Here is a 27,979-nt window from a genome sequence, read left to right as displayed (position 1 = left end):
CACTAACTTTCCTCAGGATCGGTTCACTAACTTTACCCAGGACCAGTTCACTAACTTTCCCCAGGACCAGTTCACTAACTTTCCCCAGGACCGGTTCACTAACTTTCCTCAGACAGCTCAAAGTTTAGACAAACAGCTCCGCTGACACCCGGAGCCGAGCTCCTCTGCATGCATATACTACACTTCAGCCTCCTCTGCTCAGGGCGTCCCATGGTCCTGATGCCCCGGAGACTACGGAGTGATAAAACTAATAAATGATAGAAGTCCTGGTTCTGGAGTATTTTGTGATTCAGCACTCAGAGACCATTGTAAATGAATAATTTTCAGATTCTGGAGTTTTGATGTCTTGATTCAGAGTCAGACGGCTCAAACATGCAGGCTGTGAACTCTCTCTTGACCTGTCAATCAAAGAGTTAGGCCACGCCCACACAGTCCTGAGAAATGCTCTGACCTGTAAAATAAGCTGTTTTTGAACAGAGGTTTTTCAAAATTGAGGATGTTTATTTTCACTCAAATTTTCGTTGAAGCTTGATTACACATTACATTTTGATATTCCATATGAATTTTGTATATTCCATTTACATTTCCAGAGGCTTTAACATCCTTCTTTGTGTTGTTTGTTTTGCTGTGATTACTGTATAAGGCCTTCTCTTGAGGCCTCTGTCAGCCCATCCAGTGGGCTTCCTCTAAGCGCTCAGATGTGCCTCTGAGATAAACACAGCCTTATTTAACTGGGATTAAATGAATCAGCTTTATTGCGTTTGAGGCTTGTTGAAATTCCTTTTAAGATACAGCAGCCAGAAACATCTTTCGCTTTCAGCCATGATTAGATTTTCATGATAAAATCTCTCAGCGTCCTCTGCTCAGACTTTTAACCAGCAGCTGAACGCGTGCTCACTTTCTCCGCCCCTCCAGAAAGAACAGGAGTTGATGTGCTGAAGAAATAAGAAGAAGATGTCTCCCAGTGTTTAATGCACCTGTTTTCTCATCAGCTGTGGTTAAACCAGAACCTGAGGCCATACGTGATTTGGTTTGCAGCGTGGAATATCATTACAGGGCGATTAGTATTGGCTGTGTGGCCTCTTACAGGAACCCGGGGGCTGTTGTGCTCAGAATCTTTATCTTATCATTTATTTGGAGAAGGACACACGGAGAGGTGAACACAGGTTTAAAATCATTCAGCAGTAGTACGCTCTCCAACAAGCCCACAGACCATGAATACTCTAACCCGGGCTGAGCATCACTGCCCTCAGGGGTTACCACCACCCTCCCTGTCTTCACGCAGAGCGTCCTCTCTCAAGCTAACAGGGTCTCTAAACGACTCGTGAATCGTTTGCCTTTCAGACCACAGGGACATCATCTGAGTATGATAAAGGGACTGTGGGAGACATGTAGGGGTGTAATGATTCTTTTTAACAACGATTCGATTCGTATCATGATTTGTGGTATACGACTAAAGGACGATATTGTTCATTTAGAACGATACGATCCGAAACGATTCAGTGACTTGAAATCGATTCAGTAACTTTTTAGCCAAAAATTCAACCAGTGTGACTGAAATAAATACCTTGATAGTGGACAGTCCTAGAGTCCTGATGTTTCTTGTAAGGGAATCAGGTATAAACATGTTGGTCTGAGGCTTCTGCAGAGCTGATGTTACCTTGATGAACGCTGCAATCCCATGGCGCCTTAGTAGGTGGTTGGATAGATTTGCGGTGTTGCCGTGGTAACTTTACTTGACCTTCACATATCCTACAAACAGCGAGCGACTTATTTAGAACATCTCCGTCTTTGCAAAAGCCAAAGTGTTTCCACACACTGGACCACAATGGTGGCTTGATCATTTCTCGCTCGCCGGCTTCTCCTCTGTCATCCACCATGCTATGTTTTGTTGTCAGCTGGCGCGTGGCGATGACGTCACAGACAGGCAGCCTGAATTGAGTAACGTTTAACGTTTCCATCATTACAAGTGTAAATAAACGCATCCATATAAACTCTGCCGTGCTTAAATCCAATGTGTTATTTCCTAGTATGGATACAATCGATTTATTACCTTTTAAAACGATGTTAGATCAACACATGTCGTCTGGAAGGCCAACTTACCGAGCACAGATTGATGTAGTCGGATCATAGGAAGATAAATCGATACATCGATGTAGTAGATGAATCATTACACCTCTAAAGTCATGTGATCAATCACAACTCAAGTGTGAAGTAACTTTAAGAAATTCATAATAATAGAGTTTCTAAATCTCCTGAGAAGGAGATACAGGCCAGACAAAAAGAGGTGATAGATAGGTACTCATTTTCTCCAGAGCTGGAAAACTATGGAAGCAAAAAGTTACCAAAATTAAAATAAAAAAGCAAATTCAGAAATACGTATTAATTTTCCAAATATGTGCGCATTGTGACTCGTAACTAAACTTTATATTAAATAATCCTATTTGCATTTGACTTTGAATCTTCAACAGTGCTAATTATTTCACACAATTAAAAAGAAAAAGAAAATGACATTTGCTTTTTAATTTTCAAAAAATGCCCTGCTAAATTATCATCATAATTCAAATTAAAAAGAAAATTCAAAAACTAAAATGCTTTTTAATTTTCAGAATGAATAAGCATTTACTCAAAAATAAAATGAAAAATCAATCCTTCCTTTTTCATTTTGACTTTCATGTTCAAGATTTCACATTTTGTAACCAGATTAAAATGAAAACAGAAAGCCCATTGCTTTTTTGTTTTTCAAATCTGCCCCACTAAATCGGTCACAATATTCAAACCATAGACTGTATAAAATATGGACGTAGTATCTGTGACGTCACCCATCTGTTCCTGAATGCCTTGAGGCCAATCGTCGGCGGGAGCCAACGAGCCATATTGGCATATTAAAGAGGCGGGCTTTGAGCCTCCTAGCCAAAAGCTACAGTGTTCCCACCTGTCAATCAAGTCAGCTGTGCCTCTCGTAATGGAAAACTCAAAATCTCTGTATCTTTAAAATTGCTGCGTTAGAAATAAATTCACCACCCATACAGTGTGTGCCGATCAAGAAATGAGCTATCCAGACTACACTGGTCTTTTGAACCAGACTGTAAACATGTTTATTTCTGCTGGAAAGATCAGCTTCTTTGAATTGGTGTGTATGTGGTTTCCGGTATTTCCAGTACTTCCATGAACTGCAGTTTTTAGCACTTCCACATTGGACTCGTATTTTTAAACCGGAGGTTGCCGCTTGATTCAAACCAACTGAAAAATGAAATCACAATGTGCAGGGCGCAGAAAAGTGACGTTTCTACACATCCGATCTGTCAGCCAACGAGATCCACAGAAAAAGAGTCCGTTGTGGCGCTCTGCACAACCCTTTCCTCAGCTAACTGAACCTTCGGTGAGCGTGGCGTTCTTTGGCAGGGAGGCACAGTCAGTCACCAGTCTCATCTGGCCGACCAGGTGGAGCAGAGAAATGTTTCTGAGTTAGATGTACGTGTCCAAGTCGAATGCATCATGGAGACTCTGGCTGAATATTGAGCTGTCACAGACACAGATATTAACAAGGATGCCCTGACCAACCTGTTAACAGTCCTCGATCGATGCGCTGTGTCAGTGTCTGGACCCGGAAGGGGACAACCAGCCCTCAACATCCCCTTCGCTAACGCCAAACAGCTCTGCAATCTCCTTCACTTTAAAGCCATGTAACAAATGTTCAATGATTTCGAAGGGAATTTTAATGGCTGGTCGTCCCCTTTCTCCAAATTAAAACGCAAATAGGATTATTGAATATTGATTTAAGTTATGAGTCACATAATGCACCCATATTTGGAAAATGAATAAGCATTTCTGTTAATGCAATTTAATTTTCAAATGTTGATTTTCATTTTAATTTGGGTATCTATTTGCTTCCATAGAAAACCAGCCGTGAAAAGAGCTGAAAGGAGGAATGTATTCCACTGGTGTTCATTCAGTCCAACAGGCAGCTCCAACATCTCTATCTGTTACTGAATAGCTTTAGTATACTTTACACACCATACACTTGATTTGATCAGCTAGATATTTTAGGCTTGTTCTGAGAATGAGCTTACATTTTTACCTCACACAAGAAGTGTCAGCTCGAGCAGATTGATTGTGCATGTCCTCAGAGGATAAGATTTTAATGATTTTAATGAAAGTGTTGCAGACGATAAATAATGATATTGCATCCCTTGTTCTAGCAAAAACAAGCCCTTTGGAGTGAACTCTTCCCCTGTGATGGGACAAAGTACTTTCTGTCTCAATGTTAAAGCTGCATGTCTTTCTCTGGAGTGCTTCACTGAACCTCAGGTCTCTGTTTCTGTTCCAGCACGTTGACAGCTTCACTCTCTCATGTAGCAGAACATGTTCATTTCTGTGAGCTCATTTGTGTCTCTGTTGCTCCTTTGTGCACCTCTAGACTTCGACTGGAACCACTTCTGGTCATGGAGTCACTTTGTGGACTACCTCCAGTGTGTGCTTGGCTTTACGCTGGTCGCAGCCTACATCACCTACCTCTTCCTGGACTCTGCACTTTTTGTGGAGTCCCTGGGCTTTCTGGCTGTCTTCACTGAAGCAATGCTGGGCACACCACAACTCCACTGCAACTATCAGAACAAGTCCACAGAAGGCATGAGGTACAGACTCAGCACCGCACACCCTACATTCACTCAGAGCTTTTTACATGACATAATAAGGAACACATCTTAACCATTTGAACTAACAGCCAAATTCCACCAGATCTGTGTCCGGTCCGTCTCCGATCCGTCACGGCACCGGATCTGATAGGTTTCTATTCTAGTCAATGTGTTAACTTCCTCTGGATCCGCTCCGTTGCATTCCGGCTGCGTCGCTGATCCGGCAGGTCGGAACCCTCCGGATCAGATCCACAAGACTTCTATTTCTGCCGGATGTTGGAGCATGATGCAATCTCAACAGAGCAGATGGAGCGGGACAGGAAGTCAGGTTTCACCAAAACAAAATGAAAACATCCGGTTAATTTTCAGAATAAAACACTCTGTGTTATCACCAGATCGTATTTCACTTAACTACAACAACAAACCGTCATGATGAGCGGAGCCAGGCCTGGAGTCAACAGGTCAGAGGTTTTCACAGGACCAGAAAGACAACATGGATGAGGAGAGGAGGAGGAGAATCCTTGATTCAGTGATTACCGCGGGGAAAACCTCGGTCACATGACTCCAACTGTCCGGAGGTCCTGCTCCATGCTGCGTTCTGAAAACACAACCGGTGGGTGTTGACAGACCAGAGAGCACGGAGCCGGACCGCAGCGGATCAGAGACGGGCCAGTGTTACATTTTAACCCATGTTGAATATGTCATATTAATGAATAATTGTCATATTTTGTTTCAGATTTTCGATTTTGTTCAAATCAAAATGGACAAATCTTAATACAAATGACAATTGTTGCAAAAAAAGAACAAAGAGAGGGAGCTTTGTTTTAAACTGTGGACGCTCATCATCCAGGCCTTTATGTGGGCAGATTTAAGCTCTGTCAGGATGCAAGTGCACAGCTCAGCTCTGTGTAGCATTTAGAGGAGACACTAACAACTAATCTTCACAATCAGATGCAAAACTAATTCTGGGTGACGTGGCCTAAAAATGACATCTCAGTTTTATAAAAATGAAAATAATAACTTTATTTATATAGCACCTTTTAAAAAGGAATGTTTACAAAGTGCTTTGACAAGCAAAGCATGGTTGGAATAAGAAAGTAAACCTTTTGACAGACAGGGAGGAGAAATTTAAACAAAACAGAATACAACGTGAGGTAAGAAAGAATACATGTACATTAAACAGAATGAAGTGGTGAGACAATAGACCAATAAATCATTGTTTAAGAGTTTTTTCAAGGATAAATCAATAAAATAAATAAATAGATGAATAAAAATGAATGCATTAAAAGACAATAAAAGAGGTTTTCAGAATAAGAGGACGACATCACATCGGGAAAATTAGAAAAAGTGAAAAGGATAAATTAGGATCATTAAAATAATAAACGAAGATTATAATAATAATAAAAATAAATCAAAACAATAGAGAATCAAATCAAATAATCAAATCAAATTTAAGACAATTAATTAGTTGGGTAAAAATACTAATAAAATAGAAGTAAAAACAGTTATGGATGAAGTCACATAAAAGCAAGTCTGTAAAAATGTTTTTTAAGAAGAGATTTAAATGATGTCACTGATTCTGCAAGCCTTATCTCCCCATGGAGGTCGTTCCAGAGTCGAGGGGCTCTGATGGAGAAAGCTTGAAACAATAAAAATGTTTAAGTGAGTGTCATATAGTAGTCATATATTAGTTTGAGTTGAGTTTTTATTAGTTTCAGTATTAGTTTTAGTCTTTTTTGTAACATGGGTTAGTTTTCAGGGGCGAGATTCAAAAAGGTCAGTAAAGGCATCGTGTAAGCTTCCTCCCGCTTGTGATGTTCCTGCGTATGTACTGACGAGCAGCTATCGGGTCGCCAGTGGAAGCAATGCATCAGTGTTTTCTGCAGTCCTCTGGTTGTCTCGGGCTCCTATCAGAGACACAGTCATATTCAAAGTAATCCCAAATGGGGCTCTGCAGCTTTCTCCAGACTCTCGCTGCCATTAACGCTCTGCTAGCAGGTAAAGTGTGGACGCTCTGCTAGCAGGTAAAGTGTGGACGCTCTGCTAGCAGGTAAAGTGAGGACGCTCTGCTAGCAGGTAAAGTGAGGACGCTCTGCTAGCAGGTAAAGTGTGGACGCTCTGCTAGCAGGTAAAGTGAGGACGCTCTGCTAGCAGGTAAAGTGAGGACGCTCTGCTAGCAGGTAAAGTGTGGACGCTCTGCTAGCAGGTTAAGTGTGGACGCTCTGCTAGCAGGTAAAGTGTTGACGCTCTGCTAGCAGGTAAAGTGTGGACGCTCTGCTAGCAGGTAAAGTGTGGACGCTCTGCTAGCAGGTAAAGTGAGGACGCTCTGCTAGCAGGTAAAGTGAGGACGCTCTGCTAGCAGGTAAAGTGTGGACGCTCTGCTAGCAGGTAAAGTGAGGACGCTCTGCTAGCAGGTAAAGTGAGGACGCTCTGCTAGCAGGTAAAGTGTGGACGCTCTGCTAGCAGGTTAAGTGTGGACGCTCTGCTAGCAGGTAAAGTGTTGACGCTCTGCTAGCAGGTAAAGTGTGGACGCTCTGCTAGCAGGTAAAGTGTTGACGCTCTGCTAGCAGGTAAAGTGTGGACGCTCTGCTAGCAGGTAAAGTGAGGACGCTCTGCTAGCAGGTAAAGTGTTGACGCTCTGCTAGCAGGTAAAGTGTGGACGCTCTGCTAGCAGGTAAAGTGTTGACGCTCTGCTAGCAGGTAAAGTGAGGACGCGCTGCTAGCAGGTAAAGTGAGGACGCTCTGCTAGCAGGTAAAGTGAGGACGCTCTGCTAGCAGGTAAAGTGAGGACGCTCTGCTAGCAGGTAAAGTGTGGACGCTCTGCTAGCAGGTAAAGTGAGGACGCTCTGCTAGCAGGTAAAGTGTGGACGCTCTGCTAGCAAGTAAAGTGTGGATGCTCTGCTAGCAGGTAAAGTGAGGACACTCTGCTAGCAGGTAAAGTGAGGACGCTCTGCTAGCAGGTAAAGTGTGGACACTCTGCTAGCAGGTAAAGTGAGGACGCTCTGCTAGCAGGTAAAGTGTGGACGCTCTGCTAGCAAGTAAAGTGTGGACACTGCTAGCAGGTAAAGTGAGGACACTCTGCTAGCAGGTAAAGTGTGGACACTCTGCTAGTAGGTAAAGTGTGGACGCTCTGCTAGCAGGTAAAGTGAGGACGCTCTGCTAGCAGGTAAAGTGTGGACGCTCTGCTAGCAGGTAAAGTGAGGACGCTCTGCTAGCAGGTAAAGTGTGGACGCTCTGCTAGCAGGTAAAGTGTGGACGCTCTGCTAGCAGGTAAAGTGAGGACGCTCTGCTAGCAGGTAAAGTGAGGACGCTCTGCTAGCAGGTAAAGTGTGGACACTCTGCTAGCAGGTAAAGTGAGGACGCTCTGCTAGCAGGTAAAGTGAGGATGCTCTGCTAGCAGGTAAAGTGAGGACGCTCTGCTAGCAGGTAAAGTGAGGACGCTCTGCTAGCAGGTAAAGTGAGGACGCTCTGCTAGCAGGTAAAGTGTGGACGCTCTGCTAGCAGGTAAAGTGAGGACGCTCTGCTAGCAGGTAAAGTGAGGATGCTCTGCTAGCAGGTAAAGTGAGGACGCTCTGCTAGCAGGTAAAGTGAGGACGCTCTGCTAGCAGGTAAAGTGAGGACGCTCTGCTAGCAGGTAAAGTGAGGACGCTCTGCTAGCAGGTAAAGTGTGGACGCTCTGCTAGCAGGTAAAGTGAGGACGCTCTGCTAGCAGGTAAAGTGAGGACGCTCTGCTAGCAGGTAAAGTGAGGACGCTCTGCTAGCAGGTAAAGTGAGGACGCTCTGCTAGCAGGTAAAGTGAGGACGCTCTGCTAGCAGGTAAAGTGAGGACGCTCTGCTAGCAGGTAAAGTGAGGACGCTCTGCTAGCAGGTAAAGTGAGGACGCTCTGCTAGCAGGTAAAGTGAGGACGCTCTGCTAGCAGGTAAAGTGTGGACGCTCTGCTAGCAGGTAAAGTGAGGATGAGTGCCTGCTTCTGTGACTGAAGTGAAGCTGGTAGAAAACAAACAAAAATTCATATCCACTCAAAATACTGAGATAGATTGACAAAGACCAAAACTAAAGGCATTTTCTCTATGATTTTAGTTTACTTCAGTTAATTTTTTAAACTCACAATACAGTTCAAGGATTCAAGGTTTTTTATTGTCATGCCAATACGAGCTGTCGCATGATATGAACCGAAATTTTGTTTCTCAGGTCCCGTATTAAGCCAAAAAAAGAACATACAATTAAGGGAAGACATTAGTAATAAATGTAAAAATATGCAGTTACAGTTAGTTATCATTTTTTGTAAAGCCTTGTTTTTAATTTTTATTTCAGTTAACGGAAATTGTTTTTCACCTCTCATTTTCATTGTTTCGTTAGTTTTCGTAAACGATAATAACCTTGCTCCGAACCAGCGCAAGCACCAGCCCGGAAATACAACCCGGTTTGGGTTGGTTGAAAAAAGGTGTCTGAGGTTTAGTCCTGAAAGATTTATGTTGAACCAAAATGCACCTGCCTTATCGAATCCACTAATCTCAGAAATTTAGAACAAGTTCTTAGGACCCACTTCTAGGCTTTAACGCTTTCCCCAAAAGGCGACTAAAAAAAGATTGAGTCTGCAGTGAATTTCTTCAGACTACTATCTGCACTTTGTAAGCTGTATCATGTCTCCAAGTGACTGAACCACAGAAATACTTCTGATGGGAAACAGAGTGATGGATGGAAGAGAGGGCAGTGCCACTTGTTTATGTCCTCTGCTCCCACACTCACATATCTGCTGCTGAACTCAATGCTGTGCCGCCTGCTCCTGCCATCCAGTGGAGCTGATTCTTCAACTACAACAAAATGCTCAGTAGTGCACTACACCATAAGCACACTGTTTACTGCTCAGGCTGAGCTGAAAAGAAATGTTTTGCACGAATGGAAATAAAACCGGTTTTAAAAGTTCCATGAGACTTATGCTGGCTGCAGAGGGATTACAGGGAGCTCTGACAGGCTGTCCTCAGTCACAAGAGCTCCAAATTGGCTGTTTTTGGATGTCGCTCACCGTGACATCTTCTGCTACTGAGAGCCAAAAATCACAGGGTCAACATACTTTGCATGCTGGCAGGTTATTTACCATCATGCTTCATGTTTCCTGAACTATTAGGGCATAACCTTTTTATAGGAGGCTGTCAGACGGTGATCAAAACAAGGCTTGTTGCTCGTTTGATTCATAATAATGTATTCATCCTAAAAACACTGTTCAGTTATCAAGTGCCACTTCACCACGGAGACTTCTGTGAGTAATGGCTCCATAGTATGTTGTTTTACATATGATCATTAGCACTGACACATGCTTATAATGTAATCCTGGCTCCTGTCTAGCAGGGGGTAAGGACAGGGCTCCTGACAACGATCCATCATGCCAGCATCAGAACTGTTCCTCTGAAACCCAGTGATGTAATGGGGCTTTCTGTCTTGCTGTATCTGTTGCTAATGTATCATTCAGGCTCATTAATGTTGATTTTCATCAACTCTGTAATTAGAGCCTTTTCCATTATGTTTTTTTTTTTTAAGCGTAGAGTTACTAAATCAATTTTAATAGCTCTCTGCGATGTAGCCAAGCCAGGGGAACGTTTCAGAGCAGCAGCAGACACAGATGTGAGTCAGTAATACACACACATGATATACAGATGGGCTCAAGTAGTGATTGGCGATATTGAAAATGATGTTATCAGGATAAAATATTTCATATCAGTCGATATCCATAATTATCATGATAAATATCAATTCATTATTTCATTTAAATGTAAAGTCCGATTTTTGCTCCTGAGTGAAAGTTGAAGAAAGCAGACAGTTTGTTAGTTTGTATCTGGATTTAGTTTTCTGATGAACTTCTTGAATCCATCATTTCTGACGGTGTTAACAGGAAGCAGGTCTTTAATGTAAGATGAGATTTTTGTGAAGTTTTAGTTTGTAGATTCATATTTTTCTCAGGTTGAGATTATTTCCAGAATTTGATTTAAATTTACAACAAATATATATAAAATTGTATTCTTTGTATTAGTTTGTTAGAATATTGTTTTGAGTTGTGCTCTCCCCTTTAAGATTACTAAGGGTTACAGGCAAAGTGATGTTGTTTCCCACAGTGCAGTGAATGCATCATGGTTATTCAGTGTTCAGTTGTCCTACGGTCGTGGTGGACATTAAATGTGTTCACAGCAGAAGTTGTCTCTGTGCTCTTCCTTTACCCACATCCTGAAGGTAGATTTAATGAAGTTAATAGTTAACGCAGAGTCGACTCAGACTAACGACTCTGCTTTGAGCTGCTGGGTTTTCAGTTTTCTTCAGAGTCGCTGTCACTTGTTTCAGCTGTGTTTACATTCTGCTCCAAATGTCTTTAAGCCCTGCCTACCTCTAACCCTGCGACATGATTGGCTGTTCAATGCTGTCTTCTTCTTCTGTCTAATGTTGGGTGGCAACTACCGTTTAGGGGCTCTTTAGACCCCCCCTCCATTTTAAGTGGCAGGGGGGTGTAATTACATGTTTATTTATATAATTTTTTTATTGAACATTTGTCATATTTATATCGAGAAAAATTATATCACGATAAGTCGTTATAATATCGTTATCGAATTATCGCCCAGCCCTAGGCTTAAGGTGTGAAAAATACAAATTACAAGGCCTGATGTAGATCATGTGTAACATATATTGAGAAGTTATGCATTGTTGACATTGTCTACATAACACAGGTCTGAAAAGACGTTGTGCCTTGCCATAGACACCCCCCATCCTCAGCTCTGCCCTGCTGTCTGACTGTCTGCAGCAGACAGATAACAGAGCTCCAGCAGGGCCGCCTGTCCACTTAATAGGCCATGACAGCTCCCACACTGGGCTTTTCCATACCCTCTGTGTCCCATGCCTTATTTATTTTTGATTTTTTTATGTAGGTGCATGTGCTTCCTCGCCATCCACCACTTTGTCTATCACCCTCCCTGTCCCCTGAGCCGCCCCTACAGGAGGAGACCCTGCCCAGTCCATGGTTTAATGATATATTTCTGGTTAGCAGGGGTGCAATGATCCATCAATCTGGATCATTCCATCGATTGATGTTTAGTCTTTCCGTCGATTTGATCGGGTTGTTGTTCAACCAATACACATCGTGATCCTTCAGGTAGACTTTATTCTTATGTTGATATCCTACCACCCGTCTGTGTCACAGTGTCTGCCTCGGTGCACCTGCTCATCATCCTGAGCTACAAACAATGCTAGCACCAGGCAGCAGGTATCGACAAGTAGCTGAGTGGATGAGGATGAAGATGATATTCACTCCCCTCTCGGGAGAAAGTCAGACCTCTGGAAAGAAAGAATAATTTGCCAGATTTTTACACACTGAGTGAGACGATGTAACTTATATAACACTGACTATAATAACACTCTGAGTTGACTTACTTTCAAACTTTATCTCTGTACAGCTGATCAGTGGATTTTTTAACTTTGTTTACTGCTGCTGTATCACATTTAAACATTTAATCAAAGGAGTTTTTTTTCGACCAGAGGAACTTTACCTCTGGAACTACGTGCGTTTCGACCGGAGGAACCAGGGTCTAAATTTAGTTCAGGGTAGATAACCCCCCCCCCCTTTCCCCCCCTTATACCCCCCTTTTACCCCCCTGCTAGTGGGGTAGTACTTTTCAAAGGTCCCAGGACTTTCGGGGGGCAGGGCCTGCAATGCTGAAAGTCCTGATTGGTAGATTAACCGCAGTGTTTTTATTCCGCCCGCCGTCCACAATAACATCACACACATCTGTGATTCACTTGATTTCTCTTTCTTTCATTAGTTTTTATTTGTTCTCTCTTTTTTTGTGTGTGTGTGTACTTTTCAAAAGAAGAAGCTGTGATTCTCTTGATTTAGCAGCTTGTAACAGTAGTCTTCTCTCAGCCCACCGTGAATGCGTCTCTCCTGGTGTTACGGTTTTAAAAGTGAACCTCAGGGTTCCCATGCGTCCTGGAAAACCTGGAAAACCAGTGACCAGTTTTCCAGTACTGGAAAACACCTGGAAAATGGGAGAAAAAGTAAATTGTCCTGGAAAATCATGTATTGTCCTGGAAAATAATTCCAACATGACTGCGTGCGACCTGACACGATTGAAAATAAACATCTCCATTCATAGAAAGCTGAGTGCACACTGTGCTGGAAAAGACGGCGACACAGACTGGTCCGGCTTTTCTCCCTCACTTGGTCATAATCATGCATTCACAGAAAACGGGGTCTATTGTTTATGTTTTACGGTAAATTAACCTTGTAGAGTGCTCTTTTGATTCAAAGACTCCTATATTAAAGTTTAAGAGTGACCAGTGGAGTCAGGGTGAGAGCTTGTGGGTCTGTACCTCACAACTTTCCCTGCAGGCTGAGAGCTCAGTTACCGTACTGTAGCTAGTAGGAGCGCAAACTCCTGATAGTGAAAACAAACGGGACAAAAAGAGAACACAGCTGCACAGAAACTGCACGTTGTAGACATCGCCACACAGGAAGACAGTTTGAAAAAATGTAAATCTCTGAGAGACCTTCAAATACAGAATGTGTCTTGTACACCTGTGCAATTTTTCCGGAGTTAACGGTAACTCAAATAAACATTTTTATTTGAATGTGACATTTGCTTTGTTTTATATTGATCACTTAGCTGGATGAATATCATGATAAAGCAGGTCTATTTTGAGTTTGAGTTGAGAAACATTTGTGGTCATTTGTGTCATTCAGTTCTATTTAGGTCATTCATCCGCGAGAGAGGGACCGCTGGCAAGCTGCTGCCACGCCTCCTCCGCTGTTTTCGCTATTTTCGTCGTCTTGTCTTTACATCTCGACCTTTTTAAAAATTGTCTTGAATGAATGTTGGACTTTAAAACCACCCGTCAATTCGGCGTGTCTTGATCTAAGACACAGCGACCCCGAAGCACCAGTTACTCTACCTGTCTGCTACTCGTTAGCCTGAGGCTAGCTTCGCTGGTACAGGGCTCACCTGTTTGGGACTCTTGTGGCTCCTCTCCGCACTCTGTGGCTGGATAGCCTGCGCTGGTGTGCCCCACGAAACACACCCGTTCGGACCAGTCCGTTGCCACCCTGCCAGCTCTCCTGGACGCTTACCTGCGCCCACGGACTGCTGAAAACGCAGAGGACGCCGACACCCCGACGGTACCCGCCTGCCGGCCGGCCGGCCAGCTAGCCTGCTACTAACCTCCAGCACCATCCAACTGGTTTCCCCGTCTCCAGCAAAGCTACAACCGGCAGCTCCACTCCTCTGCCTCCACCGCGCTGGTTCTGTGGCTTCACCTGGATCTTACCACTGGACTACGTCGCTGCCGATCTCCCATCATGTGGATTTTTAACCTTTTCGTTGGATTGCCCTGTGTCTGCCTCTCACGAGCGCGACTCTGCCACTCCGTTACTCGGTGGCGGAGATGTTACACCTCCGGACTTTCTCAAGGACTCCTCCACCTCAGCTTGCACACCATCACCACATTCTCAAACGACCAAGATACATCCACCGAGGCTCTGGAAGAAACTTTCAATACACTCAAAACAACAGTAACACACTCCGCTCCTTCTGGTCCACTGGGCCCCGCCCCCCTCCCCGCGCTGCCCGTCCTGTCAATCACAGTGTACTGTCCCTTCTGCTCAAAGCAACCACATACACACCACTCACCTGTCTGAAGCTCTGTCTGTTTAATGTCAGTTCCCTCACTAATAAGGCTCTGTTGGTCGCTGACTTTATTGTTGAGCGGAACCTTGACATTCTATGCCTCACTGAGACCTGGCAACAGCAAAATGACTTTTCCCATCTTAATGAGGCGGCCCCCCCTGGGTTTTTCTTTTATTAGTAAACCCCGTACTACCGGGAGGGGGGGCGGCATCGCTCTCTTTCACCGGGATAAAATCAAAGTTACTGCTGTCACTGTCCCCACTCACTCCTCTTTTGAATGTTTAGTTGTTAAACTCACTGGCCCCAAACCCACCATCATCGTTACCATCTACAGACCACCAAAACCATCTGCTGTCTTCCTCAATAAATTCTCATCACTCCTAACATCTGTATGTGCAATGTCCCCCACTGTTATCCTCCTCGGCGACTTCAACATCCACATTGACAACCCATCCAGTATCTTTGCTAACGACTTCACATCACTCCTGGACTGTCTCGGTATCACACAACACGTCAACCTACCAACCCATAACAAAGGTCACATACTGGACTTAGTCTGCTGCACTGACATCACTCCCACTAACCTTAATGTCACTGATTTCCCCATTTCTGACCACAAAGCTGTTCTTTTTGACATTCACACCCAACTACACAAAGCCAAAGAACAACGGACCATCTCCTTCAGAAACATCAGACATATCAACACCACAGACCTCTCCACCCTGATCAGCTCCTACCCCAGCCCTCCCCCGGCATCCTCCCCTACTGACCTGGTGACTCACTATAATAACTGTCTTTCTTCTTCCCTCACCTCCCTGGCTCCTCTGAAAACCCGCTCAGTCTCATTCACTCACACTGCCCCCTGGTTCACCCCTGACCTCCGCCAGCTCAAAGCTACTGGAGCGTCGACTGGAGCGACTGTACAAAAAGACCGGACTCATTGTACACAGCCAAATGTACACGGATCATCTTCATCTCTACAAGGACGCCCTCACCACTGCCAAATCCTCATACTACTCCAACCTCATCAACACTGGTACAGGTAACAACAGAGTCCTCTTCTCAACAGTCAGCCACCTACTTCAGCCTCCTAAAACCCTCCCTCCGGACATTTCCACCGATCAGTGCACTGCCTTCCTGGACTTCTTCAGTTCTAAAATCAACACCATTCACCAACAACTGGCCTCATCTTCCACCTCCTCAAACAATCCACACTGGATGACCACCACTGACCAACCACCACTGACCAACCTCTCATCAGCTCTCTCTTCACCCCAGCATCAGAACACACCATCTCTGAACTCATCCATAAAGCCAAAACCACCACCTGTCAGCTTGATCCTCTTCCCACCTCCCTCGTCAAAGCCTGTCTACCGTCCATCTCTCCCATGATCACCAACATAGTTAACTCCTCCCTCACCACTGGTACTGAACCCCCCACTCTCAAACTGGCTGCTATCACACCCATCCTGAAAAAACCCGGTGCTGACCCAGCTGACCTGAACCTCTACCGGCCCATCTCCAACCTTCCCTTCATCTCCAAAACACTTGAAAGGGTGGTTGCCGCTCAACTACAGTCCCACCTCGACACAAACAACCTCCATGAACCCTTCCAATCTGGTTTCCGTCCACAACACAGCACCGAAACAGCCCTGGTAAAAATTACCAACGACCTCCTCCGTGCAGCTGACTCCGGACTACTCCCCATTCTCATCCTCCTGGACCTCAGCGCATCATTCGACACCATCTCCCACCCACTGCTCCTGGACCGCCTGGCTGGCATTGGGATCACTGGTGCTGCACATTCCTGGTTCACATCATACCTCACCGACCGTCAACAATTCGTGCAGTTAAGGAACCACAAGTCTGGGTGTTCGGGTGTTTCACTGGGTGTCCCCCAAGGGTCAGTTTTGGGTCCACTCCTTTCCATCATTTACCTCCTCCCCTTGGGCACACTCCTCCGTCACCATGGGGTCCATTTTCACTGCTACGCCGATGACACTCAGGTCTACATCTCCTCCAAACCCACTGCTGCCATCCCGCCCACCTCCCTCATCACCTGCCTTGCAGACATCCGGAGCTAGATGAGCAGGAACTTCCTAAAACTCAATGGGAATAAAACCGAGGCCCTGCTCATCGGCTCCAAATCCACCCTCACCAAATCCCATCACATCCCAGCCCCACCCATCATCATCGACGGATTCCCTGTACCCTTCTCACCCCAAGTCAAGAGCCTCAGCGTTATTCTGGACAGCACCCTCTCATTCACACCTCACATTCAAAACATCACACGGACTGCATTCTTCCACCTCCGCAACATCTCCAGACTCCGCCCCTCACTGTCCCAATCCAGCACCGAAATCCTGGTTCACTCATTCGTCACTTCCCGTATTGATTATTGCAACACCCTCCTCACCGGACTCCCCACCAAACTCATCAACAGACTGCAAATCATTCAGAACTCGGCCGCCCGGATCATCACCCGCACCAAATCATCTGACCACATCACTCCTGTTCTCATCCAACTTCACTGGCTCCCTGTCCCATACCGCATCCACTACAAAAACCTTCTCCTCACCTACAAAGCTCTTCATAACCTGGCCCCCGTTTACCCCCCACCTCCGCGACCTCCTTCATGAATACACTCCCTCCCACTCCCTCCGCTCAACCTCTGCTGGACTATTAACCATCCCACCGTCACGCCTCAGTACCATGGGTGCCCAGGCCTTCAGCTGCTCAGCACCATAGAATGTAAAAAATATGGACGTAGTATCCGTGACGTCACCCATCTGTTTCTGAAGAGCTGTTTTGAGACCAATCGGCTGCGGCAGCTATATTGCTTCTGTCGAGCCAGTGTGACGTAAAGAGGCGGGCTTTGAGCCTCCTAGCCAACAGCTGCAGTGTTCCCACAGGCAGCTGTGCCTCTCATTGGAAGACTGGTAATCTCAATATCTTCGAAACTGCCGAATTAGAAAAAAATTCACCCCCCTCACAGTGAGAGGACATCGAGAAATGAGCTATTCAGACTACACTCATCTTTTGTACCAGGCTGTAAACATGTTTATTTCTGCTGCAAAGATCGTCTTTTCCCATTCATGTGTATGTGACTTCCGGTACTTCCGGAGCCAGCCTCAAGCGGATCCTCGATGAACTGCAGCTTTTAACACTTCCGCATTGGACTCATATTTTTAGACCGGAGGTTGCCGCTTGCTCAGCACCCAGACTCTGGAACTCCCTCCCCCCACATATAATACAGTCGGACTCCACAACATCATTCAAATCCCAACTCAAAACTCACCTTTTCAAACTGGCTTACTCCCTCTAACTGGACTGTCTGCACTTCCCTAGTTTTTAGTTTTTATTTATGACTCTTTCCATTTGTTTGTTTGTTTTTATGATGTTTTAATGATGACTGTTTTTATTATCTGTAAGGCGACCTTGGGTGATTTGAAAGGCGCCCAAAATAAAATGTATCATTATTATTATTATTATTCATGCACTGATCCTCTGATCATTATTATTATTATTATTATTTATTTATTTCAGTAAGGCAGCTTCCAGATTCCTTTGCTGGCTCTTTTGTTTTTCCTTTGCTCAGTTTAATCAACAGACGCAATGAAATTCTTCAAAGATCATTTTTACTTTATCATTTGAAGAACAAACCTCTGTGTATAGTTCACTGCACGGGCATATTCAAAGATGACAGTGCCAGGATTCATCGGGCTCACATTGTGAATGAGGGGTTCAGGGAGCATGAAACATCATGTTCACACATGGATTGGCCACCACAGAGTCCAGACTTCAGCCACACTGAGAATCTTTGAGATGTACTGAAGAAGACTTGCAGCGGTCCGACTCTCCCATTAGACGTAATCTCGGTGGAAAATGAATGCAACTCTTGATGGAAATAAATGTTTTGACATTGCAGAAGCTTATAGAAACAATGCCACGGCGAATGCGTGCTGTACTCAAAGCTAAAGGCGGTCCAATGAAATATTAGAAGGTGCGACTTTCTTTGGTACATGCAGTGTTATATTCTAAATGGCGTGTTTTATTTTGATGAGGGTTTGAGCACATTATTCTGTTATGATCACTTTGCTGCAACAATTAATATTCAGTGATAATCAAATGTAATATTGCTCTAACAAAGGAGCTGCTTGTATGAAAATATGAGGAAGACATTTTCATTCAAAATGAAATGAACGTCAGATTTCTGCTCCCTCAGGAATCATAGCCAAATCCCCAGGCCGTATAAAACATGTCAGTGAAGCCTGTCACTCCTTTTGTCTCACCCTGGCTGCAACAGATTCTGCCAGCCCTCAAACCATGCAAATAAAGCTGCTGTACAGGGCTGGGGACATTGTCATTTCCAGTCCTGTTTGTTGTTTATATCCTCTCCTCCCTCTCTCCGCAAAACCTGTTGAGTCTGGTAGGCTGTTGCTAGGTTACTTTACCTCAGTGCTCCGTTCAAGGTTTCAGAGAGTGTGTGTGTGCAGGGAAAGAAACAGCCTATCAAGTGAGGATGTTTCCCTGAAATCAACATTTAGAAGCAAATAGTTTTACTTGTTGAATCAACGAACTCAGGTGCGGGGTTATATCAGGTAGGTGTAGTTAGACTCCATACAGGCACGGAGACGTGAGGATCAATCAATCGGTCTTTATTTGTATAGCGCCAAATCACAACAAACGTTATCTCAAGACTCTTTACAAACAGAGCAGGTCTAGACCACTCTATGTCAAATTATGAACAGAGACCCAACACCAAGACAGGATAAGACTCAGTCTGACCCCACCTTAATCCACCATGAGCGTTGCACCTCACAGTATTTAGCTAGTTACAGCAGAGAGGAAAAACTTCCTTTAACAGGCAGAAACCTCGAGCAGAACCAGACTCATGTTAGACAGCCATCTGCCTCGACCGAGTTGGGTCTGGAAAGAGGGATAGAGGAGAATAAGAGAGATAGGGAGCGGTGATAGTGATGAGACGAGTAGTAGTAGCTGTTGCCGCTGGAGTCCAGCACGTCCGTATCAGCTGGAGTCTGGAACGTCCATAGCAGGACGACGTCTCCGACAGCTCAGAGGAACCTACAAGACAAGGGAGCTCAGGGACTCCAGAAAGGTCTATGGTTAGTAACTTTAATGGGACAGGGAGAGTTAAAGTAAGTGATGAGGGGGTTGGGGGGAAGGGGGTGAGGTAGGATCCCAGTGTGTCAGTGTGCCAGTTCCCCCAGCAGTCTAAGCCTATAGCAGCATAACTAAGTGCTGGTCCAAGCCTGATCCAGCTCTAACTATAAGCTTTATCAAAAAGGAAAGTTTGAAGCCTACTCTTACAAGTAGAGAGGGTGTCTGCCTCCCGGACCCTGACTGGTAGATGATTTCAAAGGAGAGGGGCCTGAGAACTGAAGGCTCTACCTCCCATACTACTTTTAGAGACTTTAGGTACGACCAGCAGGCCTGCATGTTGGGAGCGTAGTGTTCTTAAGATATGAAGGTGTCTGATCATTAAGAGCTTTGTAGGTCAGATGAAGAATGACTAAACGCAACTTTGTGTAAATGAAAAGGAGCAAGACAAACCAGCATGTTGTAGTAGTAAAGCATCACCCTGACATCCCTTCAGCTATTGGTCCAGCCAGAATAACCCCCTCTATCTGCCTCAATGTTTAACAAGTGTCAGACTTCTTCCAGTTCTTGTATTATCCGCCAAGTTAGTTGGAAGCTTCTGCACCTCAAACACAGAAAAAGGCGGGGGATGGAGTCCAAGTAGAATAAGAGTTGGCAGGAAAATGAATCATATTGGATGTTCACAGTGTGTAAACAGCAGCACTGCACCATGAGAGTCAGACGGGCAGCAGCAAAGCTTTTTTTAATAATGAAATATGGATTGGGTCCGGGGGAGGGGGCACTGAGTGCTCGTCTCATGAGAACAAAGGAAGGCATTTGATGTGATATTAATTTGTGGATCTGCTCCGTTGCGTTCGTCTGAGTCCCTGATCCGGCAGGTCGGAGCCCTCCGGATCAGATACACAAGACTTCAATCAATCTCAACAGAGCAGATGGAGCGGGACAGGAAGTCAGGTTTCACCAAAACAAAATGAAAACATCCGGTTAATTTTCAGAATAAAACACTCTGTGTTATCACCAGATCGTATTTCACTTAACTACAACAACAAACCAAAGTCATGATGAGCGGAGCCAGGCCTGGAGTCAACAGGTCAGAGGTTTTCAGAGGACCAGAAAGACAACATGGATGAGGAGAGGAGGAGGAGAATCCTTGATTCAGTGATTACTGCGGGAAAACCTCGGTCACATGACTCCAGCTGTCCGGAGGTCCTGCTCCATGCTGAGTTCTGAAAACACAACCAGTGGGGGTTGACAGACCGGACGGGACCAGACACAGATCTGGTGGAAGTCCATCGTAAGCCTCTAGCAGCATAACTAAGAGCTGGTCCAAGCCTGAGCCAGCTCTAACTATAAGCTTTATCTAGAGGCTTTTTTCTATCTAACTTCTGTAGTAATGGTCAAGTCTGACGTGTTGGTACACCAAGCTCTCTGTAATGAGTGAAGCTGTGCTCTTTGATTACACTGAATGATTGCTGCACAACACAAATCACTTCTACCATCTGAAATGATGATGTTGCACTAACCAGCTAATTAACATGTGCGGTGTGAGTTGTTTGTTTTGCTCACACTTGGACTGAACTCTACGTAGAGTAACTGTAGCTGATGTAAACTGTAAACTCTTGAATCTGATTAAGAGCAGCCTCTCATGGAGTAATGCTCATACAGCTCCATGCATACCAAAGCAGCGTGTAGAGAAATATGTAGAACGACTGGAGAAAGGTGTGTGGGTTTTAGATAATGTGAAATGTAACACTTGCTCCACTCTAAAAGTGCCTGCTACATGCTCTTTTCAACTAAACATATGGTAAAGAGTGCATGATTATTTCATGTGTTGAATCTAATGACACCATTTTACTGTTTTCTTTTCACACTGCTAATATTTACAAAGGTTGTAGAAGTCCTCCCCCTCAATCCCAGAGTATGTGTGAGGCTCGGGATAGTGTTAGTTTGTTTATTGTCCAAATTCCTCCCATATTTCAGGTGGAAAAAACTCCCTTCTTACTTTGGAGCAATGCAGCTCTGTTGTTTTTCTCTGCCCTGTGTGCAGACTCTGGATGTCACTCTGCTCTCACAGGAAGTTATCAAGCCCAAACAGCTCACATGCTGTGACTGGTGGCCCAAACCTCTCATTTTACAGCTCATCTGAACTCCTGAGAAATGGAAGGACAGATACAGCTAAAAAGGACAAAGGTTATGGCTCATTAAACTGGAGACAGAGACATCCAGCTGACATCAATTATATACAGCTGGGTCACATGAGCTTTTTGGAATAGACTTTTTTCTTTATTACTTTTTAACAGTGATATTTAATCTCAGTCACTTTTACCATTAACGATTTCCCCAACTTCTAATTAAAAAGATAATCAAGGCCCAGTTTTGGTGAGCATGATTATACTTTTTTTTGACGTTAAAGGGATATTTCAGTTTTTTTGAAGTGTGGTTGTATGAGTTTTATATCACTAGTTATTCTACTAGCCACAACGGATGCTGCTCAGCTCGGCCCCTGTAATGAGAAACTGCAGGTAAAATGGAACGCAAGTTATAGGCTACCGTTTCTGCAGACTGTGTCATTTCTGACAAATAATTCAGCTCATTTTGAAAGACTCCGACACGAGCACTCATCTTGTTTTGGATGTTCGCTCTGCTTGTTTTTTTCAGCACTTTACTTTGCTGCCAGAAAGCCCGTTCATTTTTGCACTATTTGCGGACACAACACAGACATGCTCTTCTGCCTGCAGCGCACTGATCAGCTAATCCGATCTATGATGTACATCACTGATATCAAGTCAATTATTGACATGTTTACATCTCAGTTCTGCACCATGTGAAGCAGGGAATGCCTAAGATCAGCTGGCAGATACAGTGTGTAGAGTGTGTTATATCAGCTCAGTCTTCCCCTTCAGCAGCTCACACAGTTTATTTTGATCATGTAAACATGTCGTGTAGATCATTGGTTGTGTCACTGTGCAATGAAAAAACAGTGATAGCCGAACACTTGCTTTGAAGACGAACTTGCATTCAGCTTTTCTGATTTAACTCCTGAACATTGAAGAACGTCAGAAACAAACTTCAGTTCAGTTTGGCAGTGGACTCTGGTTGGTGAGCGTCACAGACTGCAGCCCTGTTTGATCTCCTGCTTTATCTTAATTCCCAAAAGTCCAGAAGTAGTTTTCTCCGTCTCTTGACATTAGCTTGCAGATTACACACCTGCCCCACCAGGTAACTCAGGCTCTCTCCTGCTCTCCAGTTTAGCTCAGAACTTTCTCCTTTTTTTTCCCCTGGTGTATTGAATCATCTTTTCCTCTGTAAACTCTGGCTCATAAAGGTGTCTGCAAATAGTGCAAAAACAAACAGGCTTTCTGGTGTCAAAGCAAAGTGCTGAAATAATCCCAAGTAGAGCGAACACCTAAACCGAGATGAGTGATCGGGTCAGAGTCTTTCAAAATGAGCTGAATTATGTGTCAAAAATGACACAGTCTGCAGAAACGGTAGCCTAGCTTGCGTTCCAGTTCTCCCTGCAGTTACTCATTAAAGGTGCCGAACTGAGCAGCATCGGTTGTGGCTCGTACAATTACTAATAATTTAAAACTCACTTCAAAAACACTGAAATATCCCTTTAAGAAACTGTCAGATTTTTTTTAAACTGGATCAGAGCCCAGTGAAACGGTCTTCTCAGTGCTCCTGTAAATACTTGATGACAGATACTTTACAGGGATGAAAAGATGAAAAGTGTAAGTGTGTGGGGGGGGATGAGAGGACTGCAGTGTTAATAGTTTTCAGGTTGATGCTATCATTAGACAGTCCACAGCTTGGAGAGCCAGAGGTACATGCTGAGACTGAGCAGCCTTCCATAAAACAAATACAATAAAACATACACAGACAAACACAAAACACAAGGGACGTCCACACAGCCAACTGCAGCCTTATAAGGCTTGTGGGCTTGAGCTGTTTCCCAGTATGCTAGATAAGAGTGCCAGAGCCTTATTTAGCCTGCAGGGTGCTGTCCACACACACAAACACACACAGCCACGTGCTGGGATAGATCTGTATTGACGGGGCCGTCACCCCTGTGGCCAGTTGCATGGTGCTTTGGTGTTTAGCATGGCTGCAGAACAGAGCAGCTTGGGGCTCCCTGCAGCGGATCACCACAGCTGGAGAACCTTAGGATCATCCATCCAGCATGTCCCTCCCCCGTCTGCTCATATCACTCAGGGAGCCGAACATGAATCAACCCACTTCTGTTCCTTCAGGAGGAAAACCTTATTGGATTTCAGAAATGGAACTGAATATTTTTATGTTAATCTTTTTTTCATTAAACCGATTACAAATAATTTAGCCAAAGCCAGAAGACAAAAGACATCCAGAATTAAATTCTAAAATAAGTTTGTCCCCTTTGAAACATAAAATGAACAGAATGGTTACAAGTAATGAGAAACGTCAGTGCCCAATCCGTGACAGTGTTCTATTACAGCCAATACATATATATTTAGAGAAATGTCCTGATAACATTAATAATAATAATAATAATAATAATAATAATAATAATAATAATAATAATTATAATTATAATGATACAAATAATACATTATTATAATAATAATATTACAATAGTAATAATATTAGTATTAGTATTAATAACAATCATTTTAATAGTAATAATAAATATAACCCATAACAACAATGATAATAATAATAATAATAATAATAATATTGAAATAATAATAATAATATTTGAGTATTAGTATTAATAATGATAATAATAATAATAATAATAATAATAATAATATAATAATAACAATAATAACAATAATAATAACAATAATAATAATAATAATAAAAATAATGAGAATAATAACACTACAAATAATAATACAATAATAATAACAATTATAACCAATAAAAATGATGATAATAACAATAATAATAATATATTTTTTTTATAATGCACTCAAGATTGAGAAAATCCCAAAGTGCTAACATGTACTCAAAGGTGAAATGCAAATTAAAACTTTTAAACTTTAACTTTCTTTAGATATTTGTCCAGACACTGTTCAGTATCGCCAGCATTGTGTGATATGATACCGTTTCATACTAAAATGGTGACCATTAACAATCAAGTTTTTAACTTTAATTTCTCCTTAGGAATAAGTTCACATATTTTAAAGAATCTTAAAAATCTTCTGCATGAGAATTTACATATCATTGTTGCTCCCGGACACAATGAGGATTCACACTGACCACTTTCTATTCCAGCCTTGAGCCCTAGACACATGGGATTAGTAATGCCTGACCTCTCATAATTGGTGATAATTGGGAAGGACGTCTGTGTTTTTAATACGTGCAGATCGACTGTTTGTCAAGTATAAATTCCAGGACATATCATACCATATTTTGAGACATACAGAGCCCCTCCTATAATTTTGATCCAGTCTGAACTGGCTTCTCAGTAATTTGAGGTCGTAGACTTTTCTCAGGAGCTCTCTGTAGATTTTCTGCCCTTTGTCAGGCCAAATGATGGACATTGTAAACATTGTCTGACATCATTTTGAGTCTGAATGAATCCGGATCATATTGTTGATTCATACACTGATGGTGTTCTGCCATCTACAAGAAAGAGATCATGAGTATTTCCTCCAAAAACAGAGTGAGACTCTGTCTTTGTTTCTACCATCTTTGCAGTGTGCCAGGTGACATCAAGAGACAGTCACACACACACACACACACACACACACACACGCACACACAGTTATTTAAAACTCTGAGGACCACTTTTGGAATCAAGGCCCAGCATTTCCATACTTTGCATGTGCAGCTTGATACTAAAGTGATTTCACTTGATGTAGCTTATTTATTTAGCCCATGATCTACATCAGAGTGCTGGATATGTGCATTATAAACAACGTTAATATGCTGATATAATATGATGTCTCCAGATCATGTGCTATTCCTTCTTAATCTAATGTTTTCCTATAGCACATCACTTATCCGATGTTGGATCAAGTCTTTGCAAATATCTTTATTCAGACACACACCAGTCATCCTGCGTAGTCGGTCTCAAACTATGCTTTTGGACTGCTTCACTCAGGTCTCAGGCACTTGTACGGTTGCTGAGTTCACATCTGCAGGGATGTGGCTGTTGCAGACCTGGAGAAGTGTGGATTGTAGATGTGCTGTAAACTTGTCAGATGTTTTTCATATTAAATCAAAACTGCATTGTAATACTGCTGCAGTGAACAGCTACACAACCTTGTTTCAGACAGAGGATAAAAACTGAGGAACAGAATCAGATATTCAAGGAACAGTTTTGAACTGTGACTCATGCAAAGCTGCTCTGGTACACTCCAAGAGTAGAAATATAAAGCTGGAAAGGATCATAAAAGGTCCCCTTACAAGTATTTTGGTAGGTGCATGATAATTCAGCGCTAAAGTCTCCTTTCCTCCACGTTTTCATTACCTGAGGAGCCGGTTGTTTAGAAGCTCGCAGGTTGTCAGCTGCAGTACATATGGTACATGAGTATGTATTAGGGATGCTCCGATCAGATTTTATGCTGCCGATTCCTATACCGATCAGCCATGAGTGCCGATCACTGCCGATCACCGAAACTGATCACATGGATTTTCTGTACGTTTTTCAATTTAGTTGTGGTGAGTGCTACATCATCTGGGAAAAAAGGAACCATAAAATCACCTTAATTTAGAAAAAAACGTCTTTTTACTGACTTCTTCAAGAGACAAAATACAAAAAAAAAAACAACCTTGCAGGCACAATGCAGCAACTATTCAGTCAAAAGGACAACTGAAAGACAATTAAATGTGCCTGCTATCAGTAACACAGTCTTTAACAGATTGGAAACATTAAGGCTCTCAACAGGCTAAATAGTGCAGAAAGTCAAATAAATAAAAGACAATATATCTCACAAGTTTGTCTTTCAGAATATGTTTGAAACTCGTGAAACTTACAGAGAATGGGATTCCTTCTCTAGGGAGACGTTCGATGTGAGAGTACACTGCCTGGTGGAGCTCTGACAGCGCTACGTCTCTATGAATTATTTACGTCCCGGTGGCACGTAGCGGGGCTCCAAGTGAGAGAGCAGTCGGCGGAACCCGGTGTCTTCCACCACTGAGAAAGGCTCATCTAGCCCGATGAATTCAATTATTTTTCGGGTTATTTGCTTAGCCTTCTGACTGTCACGCTCATACAGGCGAGTGTTGCCACCGTGGGCTGTGTTAGCTGCCGTCTGACTGATGCTGCTCCGGCTGTCTTCTTTTCATTCACTGCTGTGAGTCTCAAAAACTCACCATACTCCACCAAGTGTTTGTTCTTTAAATGTCTTATTAAATTGGTTGTGTTGAAACTTTTTTAACGTGCTTCCCCTGCGAGGTATTTTTTCGTCGCATGCGTTGCAGGATGCAAACTTTACATCACTCTTAGACTGTCTAAAAGTTCCACACGGCAGACATGTTTGTTGTGGTTTGCCGCTGCGCGCCTGAGCAGGGTGAAGGAAAGGAGGAGGGGGCACATTACACACAGGTCCTCTTCAGGCTGCAGGCTGCAAAGTATGAGCTACAGGTGATGGTTTTTTATGATCGGCAATGAAAGGCATTGATCGGCAAACGCCAATCACATACTTTTTCACAGAAATCGGCCGATAATGATCGGTGGCCGATCGATCGGAGCATCCCTAGTATGTATTTACACTGAAAAAAAAAACCCGCAATATCCTCGCAACAATTTGCACTCATAATTTTCAGGTACATTTTACTGCTGCAATATCAAGTCAAACTTACTTCCCATTATCAAGTAAAATCGACTTAATACTTAATGTAACATTTGTGAATCAGGACTGAGTGGTGAACTCATGATACAACGCTTATCTCAACTTGAAAACCGAGCTGGGTTTCAAATGATGACTGCACAGTGCATATCCAGTCCCCTGTACAGATTGTCTGGTCCAATGTTGCTCTACCTAAGTGCTGTACTTAAGCTGCAGCCTGCAGCTCAGCATGCTTTCTATTCCTGCCTCTATATGTCTCAGAGAAGATGACACATACAGTAGATCGTCAGACACGCTCACACCTAGTCCCCTGGCCCTCCCCATGTTACCTCCTAATAGGCGACCAACAGAGGAGCTGATCAAACCTGAATCCTGCCTCTCTCATTAGTACCTGTAGGTACACAGTGTTGTAATGTTGACCAGAGATGCTGAGGAGCAGGTAAGGAAAGGGAGGGAGCAGTGTGGAGTGAAGCGCTCTTTTCAAAGAACTAACAAGCTTCTTACTGAGAGTGGAAAGCATATTGCCTCCCTCCCTGCCTCCCCTCCTCACAAACAGGTATAGAAAGGCGCAGGCGATTGTAAGGAAGCGGTGGGAAGATAAATGGACGAGGAAGAAGTGCTGTAGAGAGTGGGCTTCAGAAAAAGAAAAAGTTGTGAAAATGGAAGCAGGGCATTCAGAGATTATGCCCAGAAAGAGCTAGGAGATGGACGACGTGGTAAATGGCAAGGTTTGCACAAATTGGCCGTAAAAATGAAAAGGGCTAAGGTGAGGCTGCAGGCATG

The 27,979-nt window shown here is 43.6% G+C and overlaps 1 protein-coding gene across 3 annotated transcripts in view; it reads left to right on the top strand.

The window, feature by feature from the left end:
• The window catches only part of LOC117827979 (solute carrier family 66 member 2), a 63,228-nt gene that overhangs the window by 28,037 nt on the left and 7,212 nt on the right, over positions 1-27,979 (top strand). For all 3 annotated transcript variants that reach the window (XM_034704900.1, XM_034704899.1, XM_034704901.1), the window contains one exon: positions 4,421-4,637. In XM_034704900.1, coding sequence (XP_034560791.1) covers positions 4,421-4,637 — 217 coding nt within the window. The remainder of the gene's footprint in view (positions 1-4,420; positions 4,638-27,979) is intronic.

The sequence above is a fragment of the Notolabrus celidotus genome, chromosome 16 (genome assembly GCF_009762535.1).
Source record: "Notolabrus celidotus isolate fNotCel1 chromosome 16, fNotCel1.pri, whole genome shotgun sequence".
Taxonomy (NCBI): Eukaryota; Metazoa; Chordata; class Actinopteri; order Labriformes; family Labridae; genus Notolabrus; species Notolabrus celidotus.
Note: the sequence above shows the minus strand (reverse complement) of the source record. Positions and strands in the feature narration are given on the sequence as shown.